General features: G+C 36.7%; 1 protein-coding gene across 1 annotated transcript; it reads left to right on the forward strand.

Annotated features, from left to right (window-relative positions):
* Window positions 1-391: 391 nt before the first annotated feature.
* On the forward strand, window positions 392-21245 carry LOC129053400 (protein FRG1-like). Its single transcript, XM_063721467.1, has 8 exons — window positions 392-521; window positions 1379-1478; window positions 2676-2743; window positions 11656-12621; window positions 14339-14453; window positions 16723-16827; window positions 20011-20102; window positions 21146-21245. The coding sequence occupies exons 4-8, from the start codon at window positions 12596-12598 to the stop codon at window positions 21180-21182; spliced, it is 375 nt and encodes a 124-aa protein (XP_063577537.1). The 5' UTR covers window positions 392-521; window positions 1379-1478; window positions 2676-2743; window positions 11656-12595; the 3' UTR covers window positions 21183-21245.
* Window positions 21246-22881: the final 1636 nt, after the last annotated feature.

Genomic DNA, 22881 nt, shown 5'->3' on the forward strand with positions numbered 1-22881 from the left:
GCCCACGCTTCCAGACGCGCCGCCACAGGCCGGCGAGGGCAGCCTGAGCCGCTTCCCGCCCCCGCGGGGACCGTCGCCAGCCCATAGCTCTAGCGGGAGGCGGTTCCACAGCGCGCCCGGCAGCCACACCACAGCCAGCACCGGCGCCTCTGGCGGGCTTTCCTCCCCTGGGGAGGCGCGAATCCTCAGGGGCTCCTCGAGAGGGAGCCAGGGAGCAGCTGGGTGCGGACACCTTTCGGCCCTCTGCGGCCGCTGTAGCTCTCCGGCAGAAACGCGGAAGTGGAAATCTCAGCCATTCAGCGTTTGGGTCAAGACGAAGGCGGGTTCTGGACAGACATACGCTGTCAAGGAGTGTTTACTTCGCCTCCACTTCTGTTCCTCCCCGCCCTGGTGCTGCTGCGGGTCACATACTCGTCCTGAGTCGGCTTCAGCCTCTCCGTGCAGGAGTCTCCCGGAGCCATGGCCGAGAACTCTTATGTGAAGTCGACCAAGCTTGTGCTCAAGGGAACCAAGGCGAAGAGGTGGGTCCTGCAGCTCCGGCGGGAGCCTCCTCAGTTCTTTTCGGACGCACTCCACCCCCGCGAATCCGGTAGAAGTCGTGGCCCGGAGAGCCGGTTTTGTGGCCTCCCAGGCTTCGCCCTGGCCCCTCTCCAGGCTGGACAGAGGCAGGACCGCGGTTCCTGGCGCCTGTGCAGAGAGGAGCAGCCTCCCGCGCGGACGACCCTGGAAACAGGATAGACGGGCGGGTGACCCGTGGCCCCGTACCCACGAGTTTGGGTCCCCTGAGGCATCTCTCCAGGCCTCTGACTGGTGGATCTGCGTTAGTCTGATCTCGTAATTCATGATAATAACTTCCTTTGTTAGGGATGATTATTTTCTCCATTGTCTCTTCCTGGAAAAATTATTGATTAACTTTTTCTAAGCTAATATGTAGAGTGAAACCAGGATGAATTACACAGGATGAATTTTTGAGGTGTATATGGGCTTTGATTGGGATGTGGGCTGGAACCTGCACTCTGTCATTTACTAATTTTGTAATTTGTGGCAAATTGCTTAATGTGTCTGAACTTTCATTTACTCATTAACAGATCAAATATCTTTGAACCTCCGTTTACACATTTATACTTTCAGACCATTTTTTATACCTTTAGAAGACGGTGAGGATTAAATGAGAGAACATATATGCAGTAAATAAATTGAGCCAAATGTAAGGAGGAGGTCGTAGTGGTAATTTATTAGCTCTTTAGGAGAAAAATACCTGTGCACTCATATCCCTGCTTCTTTTTTAACTGGCAGATTTGCCCGAGGTTGACTGTGCATACAAATATTGAGCATTCCTCCTGGTCTCCGTGATAAACAGAGGTTTTGATATTTTTAGGCGAGATGGAAAGAAAGTATCAAGGAGTGAGCTGAAGCCACTGCCCTTGGGAAGCCTCTCGAGGAGTCTGGGCTCATGAAGATGCCAGAATAAGAGACAGGTATATCCTGAATGAATGTGAGATTTTTAATGTGTGAATTTCCTGTGAGGAGTGGTGAGTTATCTTCTGAAAACTTTATGATGAAAATGCAGACAAGAGTGTCTTAAGATTATGGTAATGATCATAATTAATGCTTATATAGCACTTTCAATGTGCCAAGAAATAGTTGTAGGCACTTTGCACATTAACTTTTTTCAAATCGCTCTTGGTTTTTTATTTTTTTATTGCAATGTAATTCATAATTATAAAATTCACACTTTTGTACAGTCAGTGGTTTTTAGTATATATTCAAGAGGTTCACCACTGTCTAGTTCTCAGCATTTTCATCATCTCAGAAGGAAATCTCTTCCTACCCATTAAAGCAGTCACACCCCATCCTCTCCCTCTCCTAGTCCTTGGCAACCACTAGTCTGCTATCTATGTGAAATTGCCTATTCTGAATATTTCCTAAGAAATCATGCAACGTGTGGCCTTTTGTATATGGCTTCTTTCACTTATAACATTTTTGAGGTCCATCATTGTTGTAGCACTTGTTCCTTTTTATGGCTGCGTAGTAGTCCATTGTATGGATGTAACATTTTGTTCATCCATTCATCAGTTGATGAACATTTAGGTTGTTTCCCCTTTTTGACTATTGTGACTAATGCTAGTGTGAATATTCTTACGTAATATTTTTGTGGGCGTATGTTTTCATTTCCCTTGGGTATACATACTTAAGAGTAAAATTGCTGGGTCATATGGTAACTCTTTAACTTTTTGAGGAACCACAAACTGTTTCCTGTAGATGCTGCACCATTTTACATTTCCACCAGCAATGTGTGAAGATGCATATTACCTCTTAATTCTCACAATAGCCTTGAGAGTTAAGTTATTATCCTAATTTTTTAAGTGGGGAAACTGACTCCCAGAGAGATTCAGTACCTTTTCCAAAAATCGTAGAGCTAAGAAGTGACAGAATCAGGATTTAAAATCTGGCAGTGTGGCTCTACAATCTGCTTTGAACTTTAACATAATATGTACAAAGCCTGAAGCAAATTCTCAGTACTGTATTTAAGAGGGCATAGCAATGTAAGTCTTCCTAAATCAATAATTTATAAACGAAACAGCTTAAAAGACTTCCAAGTTTCAATCTTACGATATTTATTTATCACAAAAATCAATATACCTAAACTCATCTATATAAATTATGTCCTGTAGTAAGAAGAAAAAGAGCAAAGGTAAGAAGAGAAAAAGAGAAGATGAAGAAACCCAGCTTGATATGGTTGGTGAGTCAGTTTTCAGTGCTCTATTCTGAAAAATGTTAACATTTCTTGAGATATCATTGAAAATATTTTCCTAATTAGAAATTTATGATGTATTCATATTTGTCTTAAAGTGCTTAAATATTACCTACAGTTGTAAATTCCATTTATTCTTTAGCACAGTAGATGCTACTGATGCCTTTACTTCATTGTCAGAACAGAGCACAGGAGAGAAGAATTACAACTCTCTGACTTAGTAGGCACCATTAGACTGCTTAATAGCCGGAGATTGTGATACATAATTTTAAAGGCTTAATGTAAATGTTATTCAACCAAATATATTTTACAAGTTATTTTCTTTGAACATGTATACATTTTAGTTATAGAAGTCAGTTGTCTCTTAAACGAAGTATCTTCACAGGAAAAATCATTATTTTGTCAACTCTAAAATGAATGAAAAATTTAAATAAAATATCAGGGTAGCCTGTAAATGATACTAGAAATAAACTGACCCAAACACACTTAACCAGCCTATTTTCCATTTAGTTGTTTCCATACCTTTTTTTTCTCTTTTAAAACTTGGCAAGTTGCATTTTGAATCTTCATAAATTATGGTAGCTTAAAAAATATATAAAATATGGAATGGTATAAAGCTAATGTTCTGGAAGAATCATTGCTTTTGAAATGGCAAATCAACAATTCTAAAATTAGGGTAAATATCTAGGGTAGATATGTAGATGTGGAATTGCTGTGTCAAAGGTTAGGTGAATGTTTAACTATGTAAGAAACTGCCAAAAATTTTCTAAAGTGGTTGTGCCATTTTACCCTCCCACCAAGAATGAATTAGTGCTCCAGTTACATCCTTGCCAAGAGTTGATGGTGGTATCAGTCTTTTCTCCCAGTCTGAGTTTTACATTTTCAGTTTCTTAATGGTGGTTTTCAGATGAACAGCTTTTTTTTTTTTTTTTTTTTTTTTTTTTGAGATGGAGTCTCCCTCTGTCGCCCAGGCTGGAGGCCAGTGGCGTGATCTCGGTTCACTGCAAGCCCCACCTCCCAGGTTCATGCCATTCTCCTGCCTCAACCTCCCAAGTAGCTGGGACTACAGGCACCTGCCACCACGCCCAGCTAATTTTTTGTGTTTTTAGTAGCGACGGGGTTTCACCATGTTAGCCAGGATGGTCAGAAGCTTTTAATTTTTATAAAGCTTAGTTTATTTTTTTTTCTTTTATGGTTACTGCCTTATCTCTTTGATCTAAGAGATCTTTGCTTACCCCAAAGTCAGGAAAATATTGCACATTGTCTTTTAGAGGCATCATCGTTTTAGTTTTTACATTAAATCTGTCATTAATCTCAAATTAATTTTTGGCATGGTGTGAGTCTGGTTTCAAGATTTACTTTTTTTCTTTTTAACATCTTGATAACCATTTATGCCAGCACCACTGGTGTTTCCTTTTTCCATTAATCCAGTTTCGTATCTTCATAAAAAATCAATTAACTTTCTATGTATTGGTCTATTTCTGGACTCTGTTCTATCGATTGTCTGTTTTTCTGTTGGTATGTTTCTCTTGATTGCTATAATTTCATGAAGTCTTGAGATCAGGTAGTGTGAGACCTCCAACTTTGTACTTACTAACTATTAGTTTATTAATTTCTACAGGGAAGTCTGTTGGATTTTCTCAGAGAATTGTATTGAGTCCAGATCATTTGGGGGAGAATCAACATCTTAATACTGGGCCTCAATATTTCATAATTTTCAACGTAGCAGTCTTGCATGCCTGTTTAAAAATTTATTCTTAAGTATTTTATAATTTTACACTACTGTCAATAGAACTTTTGAATTTGATTTTCCAGTTTTTTGCTGTTAGTACGTAGATCTACAATTGATTTTTGTATAGTGACTTTGTAGTCTGATAATTCTGTTTCACTTATTACTTCTAGTGGTTTGTTTATATAGAAAACTAAGAAATTTGCAATTATGTTTCCTGTGACTATCGTTTTACTTCTTTCTTTCTAATCCTTATGTCTTGTCTTGCTTTTTATTGGTTTATTATACTGTTCAGGACTTCCATAGTGTTGAACAGAAGTCGCGAGAATGGGCATAATTGCATTGTTTCCAAGCTTAGGCAGAAAGCTTTCAGTAGTCCACCATATGGTATGATGTCTGTAGGGTCTGCAGAGAAAACCTTTATCAAGATGAGGACATTCCTTTTAAACTTTGTTTCTTGGGAGTTTTTATCATAACGATGTTTAATGCTGTCAAATGCCTCTTTCTGTATCTGTTGAGACGATTATACAACTTTCTTCATTCTGCCTATGAATTACATTGGTCTCATTTTCAACTTTTAAACTAACTTTACATCCCTGAGATAAACCCCACTTGATTGTGGTGCATTGTCCTTTGGGATACTGCTAGATTTGATTTCTAGGTTTTGTTTTTTGTTTTTTGTTTTTTAACATTTCTATATTGCCGTTGATGGGAGATATTGGACTTTTGTATCCTTTTCTTGTAATGTCTTTATTTGATTTTGGTGTCAAGGTGATATTGGGTGTCATAAAATTAGATGGAAAGTGCTGTCCTTCCCTGTTTTTGGAAATAGCTGTATAAGATGGGTATGATTTCTTCTTTACATGTTTCATAGGATATACCAGTGAAGTCATCTGAACCTAGAGGGTTTTGTTTGGTTTGGTTTTAGTTTTTTGTGGGAGAATTAAGATTTTTTAAGAGATATTTTCAGATTTTTCTGTTGTCAGTTTTGGTAATTTGTGTCTTTTAGGAAAATTTCCTTTCATCCAAGTTGTTGGATTTATTGGGATAAAATTGTTCAGAATATTCCTTTAATATCCTTTTAATGCCTGTAGAATCTAATCTGTATTGCACTCTCTTCATATTGGTAATTTGTGTTTTTTCTGTTTTTTCCTGGATCAGTCAGTCTAGCTGAAGGTTTATCAATTCTTTATAAGATCACTTATTTTAGATCATTAATGATCTTTTAGTACAGGGGTATTCAATCTTTTAGCTTCCCTGGACCACAATGGAAGAAGAGCTGTCTTAGGCCACACATAAAATACACTAACGATAAGCTGATAAGCCAAAAAAAAAGAAAAAGCAAAAAAAATCTCATAATGTTTCAAGAAAGTTTATGAATTTATGTTGGGCTGCATTCAAATCTGGCCTGGGCCACATGCAACCCTCAGGTTGGACAAGCCTATTTCAGTATTACTTATTTTCTCTTTTTTTCATTTTCTATTTCATTTATTTTCAGTCTTTTTTTTTCCTCCCTTTAACTTATTTTCAGTTTTCTTTGCTCTTGTTTTATTGCTTCTTAAGAAGGAAGTTAGATCTCTTCATTCCACTTTAGTTTTAGTTATAGTCAACACATTTTGCTTTCATTTTCATTCCATTCAAAATATCATCTAGTTTTCCTTGTGATTTTTCTTTTCGTGGACACTTGAGTTATTTAAAAGTGTATTGGTTTTAATTTCTACTACATACAGATATTGTAGGTATGTTATTGTTGCTGATTTCTAATTCATTCATAGTATAGTTGGAGAACATACTTTCTTAGTGAATTTCCATGTACACTTGAAAAGAATGTGTATTCTGCAGATGTTGGTTCAGGGTTTTTTTTGTTTTTGTTTTTTGGAGATGAAGTCGCGCTCTGTTGCCCAGCAGGCTGGAGTGCAGTGGCACTATCTCGGCTCACTGCAGCCTCCGCCGCCCAGGTTCAAGTGATTCTCCTGCCTCAGCCTCCGGAGGAGCTGGAATTACAGGCACCTACCACCACGCCTGGCTAATTTTTTAAATATTTTTAATAGAGGCGGGGTTTCACCACGTTGGCCAAGCTGTTCTCAAACTCCTGACCTCAGGCGATCCGCCTGCCTCGGCCTCCCAAAGTGCTGGGATTATGGATGTGAACCGTGGCGCCCGGCGGTTCAGTGTTCTTTAGATGTCAGTTAGATCAACTGGTGGAGCTTGTGACTATGCACATCTTCTATGTCCTTACTGATTTTTTACTCATCCTGCAATGTAGTGAGAGTGATGTTAAAATCTCAAGCTGTAATTCTAGATCTGTCTACTTGAGCAGTTTTTGCTTAAAGTATTTGGAAGCTGTCATGTGTACACATTTAGGATTGTTAAGTCTTCCTTATAAATTCAGTCTTTCATTTTCATAACATTTTAACCTTTATTTCTGTTAAATGTCTTGATGCCTAGTTAAATTATTTGACCACCCTTTTCCTCCTGTCAAGCCTGGGCCTTTGTTAGTTTGTGCTTATTTATTAGGTTTTTGCCTGTAGACTTAGACAGTGACTCTTACTCTAGGAAAGGCTCATCCTCATGGGCCTCTGTCACATGTTCTAGGTATACTTGGTGAGTTCTCACCACTCTGCTATGTCCCAAATTTGTGTGATCTCTGGCATCTCCAGTCAGCCCTCAGAAGTGCCAGCCACTCTGCATAGGCCTTGTGGAGCCGGTTTGCTGTATGCACTCCCCCCAGCCCTTGGCCCCACACCTGCAGAGAACTTTTGCATACACTTTTGAGGCCTCACCTGTATGTAGTTCCCTCTTCTCCTGTACCTTATTCTATAAACTCCAAACATGTTAGCACTGCAAAACTCTCAGCTTAGTGACAGTGACATTGCCTCATTTTTGGAGGTCTCTACCTCTCTCTGTGTGGTCAAGAAACTGCCATTCGGCAGAAAACAGAAGTGTGTGTGAGATTTGCTTCCTGTGTTTTCCTGTTCTCAAATATCACAGTCCTGTTCTGCCTGTGATCCAATCCCCAAAAACAGTTTTCTCAAATATTCTATCCAGTTTCAGTTTTCTCATTGGTCATCGTGGGAGGGCAAGTCCATCTTGGCTGGAAGAGGAAGTCCTTCTGTGACTTTTTCTCTTTGTCCTTCCACCTTCTTTTGCATTGTGGATTTTCTAAACTTGCCGTATAAGTAAGCATGTGTCTATTTGTGAAGGGAAAGAAAAAAACCTTTTAATTTTTTAAGGCTGTTCTGTTGGTTGCTCACAAGGATCTGAAGGGATTGGTAAATAGGATGAAAGAAATTCTGTCTTTCACATGGAGAATACCATGTGTGACATTAATAAAAATGAGCATGTCTGTAAGCAAGGAGTTTCACTGAGCTCTGCTAGATTCAGAAGCAATTGAACTTACAACATTGTAGTTTGCAAAACACAGATTTGATTTACCCAGGAACTAAAGCTAAGTAAGCTATGGGTTAATAGAAGGTCTGTGAAGGGTACTTAGACTACAGTAAGATTGGGGAAGAAAATTCCATTTCCAAATCTAAGATATATCTTTCCTTTGTGCCAAGCAAATAATGAAGGCAGAGATTTAAAGGGGCCCTTAGCACAGAAGCACTGGGTTAGTCAGAAGGCGAGGTGAGCTGTCACACAGCATTGATGCTAGAATGAGGGTGCCCTGGTAGTACCTTATCAGCCATGACACTGGTGCATCAGGTCATTTTTTTTTTTTTTTTGAGACAGGCTCTTGCTTTGTTGCTCAGGCTGGAGTGCAGTGACAGGATCATGGCTCAGTGCACGCTGGACTTCGTAGGCTCAAGCAATCCTCTCACCTCGGACTCCCGAGTAGCTGGGACCACAGTCTTGTACCACCATACCCAGCTAATTTCTTAATTTTTTTGTAAAGATGGGGGTCTCCTTTTGTTACCTAGGTTGATTTTGAACTCCTGGGCTTAAGTGATTCTCTTGCTTCCACCTCTCCAAGTGCTAGATTACAGGCATGGCAGACATATGTAAACATTCTAAACTATGTGAAAATATGTGTAAAGTTTTATTATGCGTTGTGAGACAACACAGCGGGATTATTTCACCATCTGCCTAAGGTTTAAAAGGAAATAACTTTAAGCATGTGTCTAAATAGCAGGTAATGTTTTAGAGCAGATTCTCTTAAATTCAGCTTGGGCGTCTGCAGCATATACACAGCTTGAGCTGTAACCTAACATAGAGACAGGCAACTTCAGTGCCCACTGTTCTTAGGATCCACTGCTTTTTCACAGCTAAAACCCCCGAGTGGCACTGTTAAGTATTATGTTACTTTAGTCGTTAAACATATAAGCATACCTCCAAAGGTTGAATGTAGGCCACTTTTAGAAAGTAGGCAGAATGCTCACATTTAATTCTTGATGATAGTGTGTTTAGCTTTCTTATTCTTTGAAATCTCATTGAGAAAAAATGCTGGCATCTGCTCAAAGTAATTTCTTTTTCAGTTGACAATATTATAAGTAATGTTATTGTATCATTTCCCTACTTGGACAGAGTGTGAAAATTTTGAGGAGCTTGTCTGCCAGAAATTTCTTCTTCATTTGCAAAACATTAATGAGATGTTATATTTAAATGATTTTATTTAATATTAAGTGTACTTGGTGAATGTGTCATAGAACATACAAAATAAAACTAATTTAAAATTATTAACTATTACGTTTATAAGAATTGCTAATCATAACACTGTTCACAATGATTCTGAATAAAGCATTATTTCTTTTACTGAAAACAATTGTAGCTATAACTCAATCATCTAAATTGTCATTAGTTTTATTGCTTTCTAATCGTCTTTAGCTGAAATTTTAATTTTGATTAATGTTCTTTTTCTCCATTGGTTTTGTGTGTGTGTGGAAGTAAAATACACAGAATATAGAATTTGCCAGTTTTTCTATTTTTACGTATACACTTCAGTGGCATTTACATGCATGCACCCTTTTACCTTCCCACCAGCATTGCAGAGGGTTTCAGTTTCTCCACATCCTGCCCAACATTTGTTTTTCTGGTTTTCTTGGTTTCTGTTTTTTGTTTTTTGTTTGTTTTGATAACAGCATTCTAATGGGTGTGAAGTGGTATTGCATTATGGTTTTCATTTATATTTCCCTAGTGACTAGTGATGTTGAGCATCTTTTCAAGTGCTTATTGGCCATTTGTATATCATCTTTGGAGCAATGTCCGTGTATATCCTTTGCCCAGTTTTGAATTGTGGTGTTTGTCTTTTTGGAGTTCTCTATATAGTCTGGACATTAATTCATTATAATGTATGTAGTTTACAAATATTTTCTTCATTCTCTGGGTTGCCTTTTACTCTGTTGACAGTGGTTCTTGATGCACAAAAGTTTTTAATTCTGATGAAGTCCAGTTTGTCTATGTTTTCTTTTGTTGCCTGTGCCTTTGATGTTCTATATAGGAAATCATTGCCAAATTCATTGTCGTGAAGCTTTTCCCATTTTCTTCTAAAAGTTTTCTAACTTTAGCTCTTACATTTAGGTCTTTGGTCTATTTTAAGTTACCTTTTGTATTTGGTGTTAGATAAGGGTCCAACTTCACTTTAGCTAAAATTTTATGTATTTTAAAATTGATTATGAAAAGCATGAAATGTTTAGTTGAATAGAGAATTTTGTGCAGTGGAATTAACTGAATCTTTAAAACCTTTTTATTATGGAAATATCCAAACTAACCCATACATAGAATAATATAATGAGTCCCCATGTGCCCAGGCCCCAGCATTAATTATCAATATTTTGCCAATCTCATTTCATTTACTTAATCACCCACACACACATTTTTTTCCTGGAAAATTTTAAGTAAAATCACAGATATTATGTCATTTTACCCATAAGTACATAAATGTACATTTCTTAACGTGATATGTGTTTCTCTCATCACCTGTTTTGTTCTTTATTTTTATACATTATACTATATCATTATCAGACCTTGTAAAATTAACAAGAATTCCTTAATATGTCATATCCAGCTGATGATTGGCTCATTTCTACTCTAGTCAAAGTGCAATTTAGGAGGAGGTTTGAGTATAATTTTTATCATTAAGATATAAACTTTTATAACAACCGTTAAAATAATTTTTGCTAGAGTCTAACATTTCTATTGGCAAATTGGAAATTAGTATACGTAGACACAGATTCTGCTCGTTTTGCTTTCAATCTAAACTCATAGTGAAGATTACTGGCCGGGCGCCGTGGCTCACACCTGTAATCCCAGCACTTTGGGAGGCAGAGGCGGGTGGATCACGAGGTCAGGAGTTCAAGACCATCCTGGCCAATGTGGTGAAACCCCATCTCTACTGAAAATAAAAAAAAATTATTCGGGCATTGTGGCAGGCTCTTGTAACCCCAGCTACTCGGGAAGCTGAGGCAGAGAATTGTTTGAACCCGGGAGGCAGAGGTAGCAGTAAGCCAAGATCACGTCACTGCACTCCAGCCTCGGCGAAAGAGTGAGACTCCGTCTCAAAAAAAAAAAAAAAAAAAAAAAAAGAAGATTACTATGCTAGAAAGTCTTCCTGTAGAGGCATTTTTAAGAAACATTATGATAGGCATTGCCTCTGGAAAGCAGGCATGAATAGATGGCTGGGGTCTATCATGAGAGAGACCGTTCTCCATATATCAATTTGTATGTTTTACATGTTGTCTTTTGTTTTGGTGTTTTTTTCAGACAGGACCTTGCTCTGTCACTCAGGCTAGAGTGCAGTGGAGTGATCATAGCTCACTCTAACCTTGAACTCCTGAGGTCAAGTGATTCTCTTTCCCAGCTCCCCGAGTAGCTGGGATTACAGGCATGCACCACCATGGTTGGCTGTATGTTGCTATTTTGTATTTTAAAAACCTAATTCTGACTGTGCTGGTAGTTGCATGAATCTGTGCAGATACATGCAAACATACACATGTAAAACTGGTGAAATCTGAATAAGCTTCATGGATTATATCAATGTCAGTTTCCTGATTCTAACAGTGTATGATACTTATACAAGATGTCATCATTGAGACAAAGCGAGTAAAGGATATGTGAGATCTTTGTATGATTTCTTACGACTGAAAATAAAAAGTTTTTAAAACTAAGTTATAATAACAAAGAACTCTGTGTCAAAACTAAAATATAAAGTTGAAATGTCAATTTTATTTTTTAGGAATCTGGTGGAGAGTAAAAAACTTTGGCAAAATTTCAGGAACCATAGCCATTGAAATGGATGAGTGAACCTATATACATGCACTCGACAATGGTCTTTTTACCCTGGGAGCTCCACGCAAAGAAGCTTTGTGTCTGGAAGGGAAGATCCTGCCACAAGTGTAGATTTTAGGACATTCATTCACTTAGGCCAAACTCTAACTAGTCTCAAACATTTTTCAAAGGAATGGAACCATTGCATTTGACTCTTCCATTTTTTTTTTAATTCCCTAATATTTACCAGCCATTGGCAAGTCCCTCTTTCTAATATAAGCATTGGAAAACATTCCGTGTAGTTCCAGAAGAGTATCTTTGGAAATCAAAACAACATGAATAATTAAAATAGTAAGTGGAAAGAAAAAAGAAAACCTATTTGAGTCAAACATGTTTGAATTTCTTTTTTATTCAGACCTGTTACCAAAACTAACCTGGGTGCATTTAACAATTTGAAGTTTCCTCATTTTCTTTAGTCCATTAGAGGAAGCACTAATGAGATACAAAGTAATTAGAAGATAAAAAGCAGTATCATTTGGTCAGCAAGGCCATCCATTGAATAAATGAAAGCATTTAGCTTTTTAAATAAGTGCTTATTTATGACTGTATTTTAAAACATAAAGAGAAGCTATCTCGAAAGTTATTAAATAAGCATTAATCACCCTGTCTTACTCAGTGTATAAAATTAACACTGTAGTTAAAAGAAGGTAAAACAGATCTTCATTCCAAAGATATAGTATTACAGTGACATCAGTATATCTGAATATTCTTACCTTTAATTGCACAAGAAAATAACCACATTTTTTAAAGCAAAATAATGTCTTTATATTTACAGCAAATGTCAAATTTATTTTCAAATTTTTTTTTCTCCAATAACTGATGAGGGCCTTAGTCTTCCAGAGCAGTTTATGGCTGTCAAATTATCTATTCCCAGGTGAGCTTATGTTGTAATATAATTAGTAACCGGTTATTTTAAAAATTTAATTGTAGTATCTGTCTTAAGCCCATGGTAATTTTGATATAAAAAACAAAATAGCTTTTTTGAAAAGTAGATTTTGTGATCTACTTTTAGTGGATTTCCTATCAATATATAATGCTAGGCTGGAAAAAAGATGTGTAAGTTAAAAAATGAAGATTAATAATTTCACACACCAAATAAGATAGATTAAAAAATAAATCAAATAGTACAAAACCTGGTTCATTGTTGCAATGATATTTAAACTCCCTGTTTGGAAGTCTAAAGACAAACAGGAAGACTAAAAAAAGGAATATTGTTGAAACCAGCAGAGAATGTTACAGCATCGTAACGACCAAAAGAATATTTTTACTCACTATTTTTACAGTCATTTTATAAAATAACCTTTTTAATTCTCACTTTGTGCAGAAGTATAGAATGATTCTTTGGGTAAAAGATACTGAAAGTGAATTTACATATTTTAGTAATTGGTTATATCAACACGATAATGATTTCCGTTATATAATCATTAACGTATGAAGGAGTAAAAGTCAATTCTGGCATCCGAGGAGATTCTTGGTAAGGTGAAAGAAATCATAATTTTAAAAAATCACATTAAGATGATTATTTCTAGAGTTTCTTTGAAAGTCTGATAAGTAGGGTGAAAGGCAAAGAATAAAAGCAGAGGAAGAAAAAATTCAATAGTTTTAAACTGCTTTACAATTATAAACAAAAAAAGATGATAAAGAAAATTAACTGACAAATGAGGAAAATATTTGCAACAACCTTAATAGGCAGTGAGTTTTTACTCTTCATATGTATCTTGTATAGAATTCATAGCACTGAAGACCCCAGTAGAAAAATTGCGAACAATCAGATCTGAATAGAAAAATGGACAAGGGACATTACCAGATAATCTAAAAACTAAAAAGGAAAGGAAAAGAAAAACAATTGTTATTCTAGTTAACTACTAAAATGCAAATTAATAGGATACTGTTTTTTTTCCATATCAGGTTTTCAAGTATTTCTTTAGAGTCATAATGTTTAAAAAAAAATCCATGTGACAAAACATACTCTGTTAATTTGAGGTAAGAATGTAAATGGAAGCAGCTTTTTCTGGAAAACAGTTTGATGACATAAGAACTTTATAGTTTATACCCTTCGGTCCAATTATTTCTGGGAATTTTTTCTAAGGATAAATCAGTTTTATATACAGAATAGATGTAAATAGAACTATTTATGATAAGCAAAAAAGTAAGTTTTAGTAATGTATTATTGAACTTTATAACTAAAGAGGTATAATTGAAGAATGATGAATTTTGAAAATATTTGTTACATAATATATAAGGTACAATGTTTATATTAAAAAAGTAAAATATAAAACTAAATTTAAAACTGCGCACACCACCATGCCCAGCTAACTTTTTAAATTTTTTGTAGAGACGGAGTCTCACTCTGTTCTCCAGGCTGATCTTGAATTTCTTGCCTCAAGCAGTTCTCCCATTGGCTTCCCAAAGCACAGAGATTACAGGAGTGAGTCACCACTCAGCCACATGCATCTTTTGAACACTTGGAATATGTCCAGTCTGAAATTTTAGATATGTACACACCCACACATATACACATGTCCTGTTTTGATGTTCTATAATTAATTTTCTCTCAGTTTTTAACTTTTATCTATCTTATTAATGTATAGAATTGCCCTGAAATCTGCCTATGGAAAATATCTTGGTATAAATTCAGATGAACTTGTTGTTGAGCGTTCAGATGCAATTGGACCAAGAGAACAGGGGGAACCAGTCTTTCAAAATGTAAGTGCTGTTATTGTTTATAAAATCTTCCTGTCAGTTTAACAGAAAGTCTGTAACAGTCAATCATAATATATTTAAAAAGAAACAGTAGGATGCAATAGTATAATATATTAAACTGGAATAAATCAGTAAGAACATAGAGCCTTAAAGAGATCTCAAAATATAGTGCAACAAAAATAGCATTAGTACTTTTGCCCACAATTATTCCTGTATACCTTAGTGCCTAGATATTGATCTCATTACCATTGAAGAACCAGTCAATTTTAGGTCTCAGAGTAGGAAAACAGAATAGTTCCTAAGTATCTTCTTTGTAGCAGAAATCATGGATGCTTTCAGAAACATTACAGACTGTAAGCGAACTGTGGAGCCAGCTAAGACCAAGTTGTGACAATTTGCGTATAAAATATAAATAATTATAGTTCATTGAAGTAAATTATCTCTAAAAGACTTTCAGTTCATAAGCTAATAGTTTATGAAAAGATAGTTTTAATATAAGAAGAAAAAAGATAATATACTAATTCTTAATTTTAGTAAGTAGACAGTTGTAGTATATGGATGTTTTGTTAAATCTTTGTTGATACAGAATACATAATTTCCCTTTTCTGTTTGTGTGAGAAGTAAAGATTGAACAAAAATATGTGAGTGCTAAACTGTCTTTAAAAAGTAGATCACTATATCAGAAACAGTAAGGACCAGTGGGCACCACGCAGAACAAGCAAATAGAAGATAAGCTCAGCCTTTGAGTAGCAGCTTTGGTAGTATACAATAATGAACTGAAAATAGGAAGTCAGCAGTGTTTTCTAAGATGACAGATTAAACAAACATCCTACCAGAAAGAGGTAATCACTTAGACTAAGTTCCTCATCCCCTAGGATAAAATCTTGTCAGTGACTTGAAAACTATTTTGACCTAATCCATTGAGAAATGCATTTTTACATTGCAGCCCAGCACACACATATGTATAACCGAAGCAAGAGTTGTACTTAACAATACTTACTTATCCATGTGTTATGCACCTTGATATTTCTTATTCTCTTTTACCCCTTCCTCTGTGTGTCTGTGTGTATTCCTTTCCCCCCCCCACCCACCCAATACAATTCAGGAAACACTACATTGATTTCATTACCTGTAATGTGTTGCAACCGCTTTGAGATGATCCTACTAGTTATGATGAGATACTTCTAATAAAAGTTACACCAGTAGAAAATGCCAATATTTCATAAGGCCAGGGTGATGACTTAGATAGTACTAATAATACAACACTTTAGGAAAGTTCATTTCATTTTATTTTAGGAAGGACACTAAGTTTCAAAAATTTAAATTTAAATGAAAGAGGGTCTTAAAACTCTATTGCAAAAAGGACTCAGCTGAATAATCTGTGGCACAGGTTTAAATCGCCTGGACCACACCATGCGATGTGAACCGCCATGTTCCAGGGCTCACCAGGAGCCATCCAGATGAGAGACCACCCAGCCCTTGTGACTTGACTAAGATATTAAATCCATGTTATCAGCACGTTTTTAACTGGATGTGATATAAGGTTAACATATTTTGTAATCATTGTATTTATAAATATTTTGTCTAAATGTTATGGTATTCCAAGTTTTCCAAAAGAATCAACGAAATACAAGATATAAATAAACATTTTATTTGTTATGGGAGTTAAGCTAACCAAATTTATAACCCAGATTTAGATACACAAGAAAATCAGTTTTCAAAGTTTTGTTTAATAGCAGTGTAATACATCAAACATTAAACAACTAAAAAAGTATATGAATATTTATTTTCACACACAAAAGTCCCTCAGACATTGATTCTTAAAGTCAAAACACCAAAGGCATTGTATATACCTTTTCATGTTTTCTAATTCTGAAGAAAATAAATGTTACTTAAAATGCTAATATTTGAATAAAGTATGCATTCATAATTATGTTCCTGTCTTTAAAGTTAATTTTTCAAACAGAACTAAACAGTTTTATCTTCCGTAGATCTTTTAGAAAGGAAGCAATCCTACCTCATCTAATTAGAATTTAGTCCTACTAGGAAGATACACTACAAATGTTTATTGTGGTAATCTTTGAATAGTAAAATGAAAGGTGATTTTGGTTTCCTTTTCTATATGTTCTTGTATTATATTTTCCACGTTCCTCTCTTAAGTTCTTTTCTGTGATTTTTAAATCAGTGAGGAAAAATTAATTCAGTCTAAACACTTAATGTTTCTTCTAGAAGAAGTATCCTCATGGCTATTTTGTTATTTTGTTTCACTTAGGGGAAAATGGCTTTATTGGCCTCAAATAACTGCTTTATTAGATGCAATGAAGCAGGAGACATAGAAGCAAAAAGTAAAACAGCAGGAGAAGAAGAAATGATCAAGGTAAAGATGACATTTTATACGGATGACTGCATTCACACATGCGATGTGACTGTATCTCTTTAAAATGTTAAATCATCATTTACTGTCACTTTAAAGATTTAGTTAATAGCTTTTTATAATGTGCTGTTTCAAATAGACTCATTATTAATTATAAATGCCATAGTGGATGGCTTGTTTATACAATGTGGTAGAGAAATCAGTGCATCTAGGAGCTACCTTGCCATTATCTCCATGGATTAGTATCTTTTTCTGGTAGTTCCACATGCTCTTTTTAAGCTTTCATTTTCTTGTTTTCTTGCTTGTATTTTAAAATCTAATTTTTAAAATAGATAACATGTACACGTGATCCAACATTTTTAAATAAAAGCATATGAAGATGAAGACATATGCCTGCCATGCATCTTACTCACCTGTTTCCCAGCTCCTGTACCTCTTTCCCTTTGTTTTTTTTATAGCCTCCTAAAATTTCTTTATAAACATATGAATACATTTATAATTTTCAACTTTTTTACACTAAAGGCAGCCTCCTCTATAGTCTTCTCAGCTTTTGATTTTTTTTTCCTTAAAATGGTATCTTGGAGAGTTTTCTACTATTAGTTTGAATGTACAAAATTTTCTCTTTTTCTTGCTTTTCTTCTCTTTCTCTCTGTCTCTTTTTTAACAGCCACATAATATTCCATTTTAGGGATGTACCTTAATTTATGAAGTCTTTTATAGATGGAAATTTAGGCTGTTTCCAGTCTTTTGCTCTTATAAACAGTGCTGCAGTACGTAACATTGAATATGCATCAATTTGTAGATGTGCGGGTGGACCTGAAGATAAATTTCCAGAAGCAGAATTACCAGGTCGGGGTATATGCGTTTGTATTTATGTAATGCTTGAGCTTCTGTGATGATAATCACTCTATGAAACAAAAAATCATAGCAGAACTTCTGGGGCCTTAGCCCTTACATTTTAAAAATATTTTTATTAATAGTACCTGTCTTCTTTGCATTAGGAGAAACATGAATCACATAAAACATGATTTTTATTTTATTTTTAAAATGTGTGTGCCTCACTAAGCTGGAAATAAAAGTTCCTTATTCCAGGCTGAATTCCCTCATCTGTAGTCAGACGCGTTATCCATTTCACCAGTGGCCTGTGCCCTCCCTAATCCTACTGTTTGTTTTACATCATTGTAAAAGTTAAACAGACATCTTCATATCAAGGTGAAATTCTAAATAATACTGTTAATATAACCTAGGTAAATCAGGTAGTTAACTGGAATTTGATGAAAACATTTAAGGCTTAATTTCTTAGACTCACAAAAGCGACTGATCTTTAATGGTAAACATATACCAGGATGTGTCTAAAGAATAACTCCCCCCTTCTTGACACATGGTTTTTCTGTGTCTTGGCATTCCAACGCAGTACTGAGCATCGTGAACCTTGCTTTGTTTGTCTCTGTTGGGAATCACAAGTTGCATCCAGTCTGACCCATATTTGCTGGCATTGTGGGGGCCAGAGTGGAAGGCTCTAAGAGAGGGGGCAAATGCCTTTTCTAAAATGCCCTTCATTCTTATAATTAGAGCATAAAAATTTGTTACATTTTTCTCTACTGTCAGTGTAATTTAAAAGCATCTCTCAATTCTCTGTACATGATTCATGTTAGATTTCCGGTCATATGTTTGATCTTCTTTTTAGAATAGTTTTGATTTCAGATAATTTCAAATCTAAAGCTCAAACAATTTCAATCTAAAATGTAGATATTTTCTTACAGTTAGAGAAGTGAAATGCTATATTTTTTCACTGCATGCATCCGGCACATGCGTTGTAGTCTTGAATTTCCTTAATGCTCCTGTCAGGTGGATGTGAGCTCAGCCTTACAGACAGGAATACAGCCTCTGACCCTCCTTACATCCTCGTGGTTTTTGTCAGTCAGTTCATGGAAATCACAGTGATTTCAAGGTGTGCTAAGACAGGATGGGTACCGAGGCTCAGCTGACTCCAGAGGCCACTCTCAGTATTTCATAGCACATTGCTTCTCAGGAAACAGGTCATTGAGGAAATGCAGATGGGTTTGTGACTTGCATTTAATTTAATTTATTTATATTTTATTGTATCATGTTTAAATTTTTTTCATCTGGATATCATCACAAAAGTGTTATTGAAGGCAACAATTGCAAACATATGCTGTGCTGTTCACTTATACAAAGACACAAAGATACACAAAGATTGCATTTTTCACTATTTAAAGCAATTTTCAGATGAAATACAAAGTTTTCTGGGTCTCTTTGGTTGGTCAGTTACTTGGAATATCTGAACAGTGATTATTTAGGACACTTTTCGTACCATTTAATTGCAGGCTGTCCTAATTAATCTCTGTCAGCCCTTCACCTTTAGGACCTTGCCTTATCTACCAGAACACAGATCCCTCTTACTAAAGGTAGCATTGTGTTACAGGCCCTAGCAGGGAATGTTTTGAGGTCTGGGACCCCTCAAATCAAAACTGTCACAAAGATGTCATTGGCACAAACATGTTATTTGTCATCACTTTCTAAGCAGCTCTGAAACTGGACTCTGGCCACAGAGATCCCTTAGGAGACATGAATCCTTACCATTGCCCATTGCCTGTTCTGTGGGTGATCCTAATTGTTGAATGCAGATTAATTAACTTATGACATGTGATAGTAAACATCTATCCAACTTTGGAGGACATAAGAAGCTACTAAAAGAGGTGGGTTCCAATTAATTAAAATCAAGTTGTGTAATGTTAAAAGTTTTAATAGTTTGGTAATAGCCTGTGCAATGTAAAATAGCTATTGAGCTTTCAATCTGATCAAATGACACTTGTCTACTAGGGATAATTTGATCCTAGTGTATTCACTTGGAGGACAAAATTAAATTAATGATTGCTTTATTGCCTAGCAGGATCTGATGTATAAAATGTTTCTGAAATAATTTTGTCTGTAGTGTTTCTGACACAAGGGCTGAGGAGGAAGCATGTGATAGCACTTACTCATATAGATTATATATATGAAGTAAAAACACATTGCCAGAGCCGGTCTTTTTCTGAATATTGTTGCTCAGTTAATTTTTTCTTCTGCATAAGAAATCATCTCGAATGTTCTTATGTGATATGTAAAGTGGGGAAGGTGGAAGATAAACATATAACCCGTTGGATTCTCTTTTCCAATATCTAGATTAGATCCTGCGCTGAAAGAGAAACCAAGAAAAAAGATGACATTCCAGAAGAAGACAAAGGAAATGTAAAACAATGTGAAATCAATTATGTGTATGTATGCTTTTCCTTTTAAACCTACAGATTTGACAGTGAAGTGCTTCTCAAAGTGCTTTCAAAATAAATTACCTAATTAGCTGGGGATGGTGGTGCATGCCTGTAGGCCTAGCTACTTGGGAGGCTGAGACAGGAGGATTGTTTGAGCCCAGGAGTTCAAGGCTGCAGTAAGCTCTGATCACCACTGCATTCCAGCCTGGGTGACAGAGCAAGACCCTGTCTGAAAAAATGAAAACTGATGGACAAGAAGAGGCAACACCATGTAGCCTGTAGGACAGAGCACTGAGCTAAATGCTTTTTTTTCTTGAGGGTTCAGTTTTCCTAATCATCCTAGCACATTATTAATATTTATTACTCTTCCTATGTAGATAAGTAATGTCCTAGAGCTACAACACAGAAAAACAGAGATGTTTAGCTGTGAGTGTACAAGTATAAATCAATTAAGTGCCAGATTTTGATAATCACCAGCCGCTCATTCAAGTCGTATGTTCCAAAGTTACTCTTACCCTTTTTGTACATTACTTGATAAAGGCAATGTTTAATTACATATTTCCTGTTAACTAGCTGGTAGAGTTCATACCTAAAGTCAGTAAATAATGTTAAGAATTTTTTCCAGCTGAGCAAATGAATATGTATCTAGTAAGAAATCAAGAAGAGGATATAAAATATAATCAGGATGTGGACTCTAAAACAGAATAAGCTGTATGTCCTGTAAGTTTTATCACTTGTAATAATACAGCATTCTCACCCTGTTAAATGGAAATTCAGAGCACCCTTAAATTCCGGAATAATTAAAATTGCTATTTGGATTGAAAAAGCCCTTAGGCAACATTTATTGAATATTAGGAAATAACTTTTATAAGATTAGAATCCATTTTTTATAGAAACCAAATTTAAAAGTATACATATTTTAATATAAGTGTTGTGGTAATAACCAAAATTGAACACACAGTTTTAAAGCTTTTTATATTTAGTAGCAGCTGAATATATATGGCATGTTTTACATAGATTAATTTTATTATTTTTCTTTGTTTAAACAGGAGAGCCAAATTGAAAGCCGACAGATACTGCAAGTGACTGGGATTTTTGTTTCTGCCTCATCTTTTTGTGTTTTTTTCCGAATAAAATATTCAGAAGAAATGCTTTTCAGAGTTCTTGATTTGTTGTGAAATTATTGTTTACCTAGTAGCTAGTTTAACCAGGATTAAACAAGTTTAGTCAGGATTCTTCGTGGATGTACTTTTTAGCTAACTACAGTTTTCACATGGAAATGAAACTTACAGTACACATTTAACGTACCACAGAATTTTTTCTGGATTTCCTGTCCTGAAGCATGAAGTGTACTAGAAACCAATTCTTCCTGTGCTACTTGTGGAATCTGCCTTATTGGATCATAATCTTACTTTACTTTATATAATAGATGCTTAATCCGTGCCTTTAATAAAAGTTAGTTAGAAACTCCCAATCCAATCAATCAACAAGGCTTTGGTTCTACCTCCAAAGTACTACCCAGATCACAGACAATCCAAATATCAGAACTAGGGGGCTGGGCAGAGAGGACAAATCATCTATTAGGGAGTGGGACAGAAAGTGGAAACATTACAAAGAAGCAAGTAGGCTCAGAACAGAGGGGAGAGTAGTACTGGGGAAACCCCCTGCTGAGGACAGGTTAGCCACAGTGGATATGTATGTGACACCTTTGTCCTTGTGGGCTGGAATGGAAGCTGATAAGGGAATAGGAACAGCTCCAGTCTACAGCTCCCAGCGTGAGCGACGCAGAAGATGGGTGATTTCTGCATTTCCAACTGAGGTACCGGGTTCATCTCACTGGGGAGTGTCAGACAGTGGGTGCAGGACAGTGGGTACAGCGCACCGAGCATAAGCCGAAGCAGGGCGAGGCATCGCCTCATCCGGGAAGAACAAGGGGTCAGGGAATTCCCTTTCCTAGTCAAAGGGGTGATGGATGGCACCTGGAAAATTGGGTCACTCCCACCCTAATACTGCACTTTTCCAACAGTCTTAGCAAACGGCTAAGGTATATCTCCTAACACTATCCCTCCCCACTCCCCTGACCCCAAAACAGGAGATTACATCCTGCGCCTGGCTAGGAGGGTCCTACACCCAAGGAGCCTCACTCATTGCTAGCACAGCAGTCTGAGATCAAACTGCAAGGTGGCAGCGAGGCTGAGAGAGGGGCGCCCGCCATTGCCGAGGCTTGAGTAGGTAAACAAAGTGACCAGGAAGCTCGAACTGGGTGGAGCGCACCGCAGCTCGAGGAGGCTTGCCTGCCTCTGTAGACTCCACCTCTGGGGGCAGGGCATAGCCAAACAACAGGCAGCAGAAAACTCTACAGACTTAAATGTCCCTGTCTGACAGCTTTGAAGAGAGTAGTGGTTCTCCCAGCTCGGAGCTGGAGATGTAAGAATGGACAGACTGCCTCCTCAAGTGGGTCCCTGACCCCTGAGTAGCCTAACTGGGAGGCACCCCCCAGTAGGGGAAGACTGACACCTCACATGGCCTGGTACTCCTCTGAGACAAAACTTCCAGAGGAATGATCAAGCAGCAGCATTTGCTGTTCACCAATATCTGTTGTTCTGCAGCCTCCACTGCTGATACCTGGGCAAACGGTCTGGAGTGGACCTCCAGTAAACTCCAACAGACCTGCAGCTGAGAGTCCTGACTGTTAGAAGGAAAACAAACAGGACATTCACACCAAAACTCCATCTCTACATCACCATCATCAAAGACCAAAGGTAAATAAAACCACAAAGATGGG

Source organism: Pongo abelii, chromosome Y (assembly GCF_028885655.2).
Source record: "Pongo abelii isolate AG06213 chromosome Y, NHGRI_mPonAbe1-v2.0_pri, whole genome shotgun sequence".
NCBI lineage: Eukaryota > Metazoa > Chordata > Mammalia > Primates > Hominidae > Pongo > Pongo abelii.

What these genes read in the sequence shown, in the direction of transcription:
- LOC129053400 (XM_063721467.1), top strand. Translation starts at nt 12,596, where the DNA reads ATGGCTGTCAAATTATCTATTCCCAG. An exon ending in GAGAAGAAGAAATGATCAAG is followed by an intron (nt 16,828 to 20,010) that starts GTAAAGATGACA and finishes TCCAATATCTAG; the next exon opens with ATTAGATCCTGCGCTGAAAG. An exon ending in CAATGTGAAATCAATTATGT is followed by an intron (nt 20,103 to 21,145) that starts GTATGTATGCTT and finishes TTGTTTAAACAG; the next exon opens with GAGAGCCAAATTGAAAGCCG.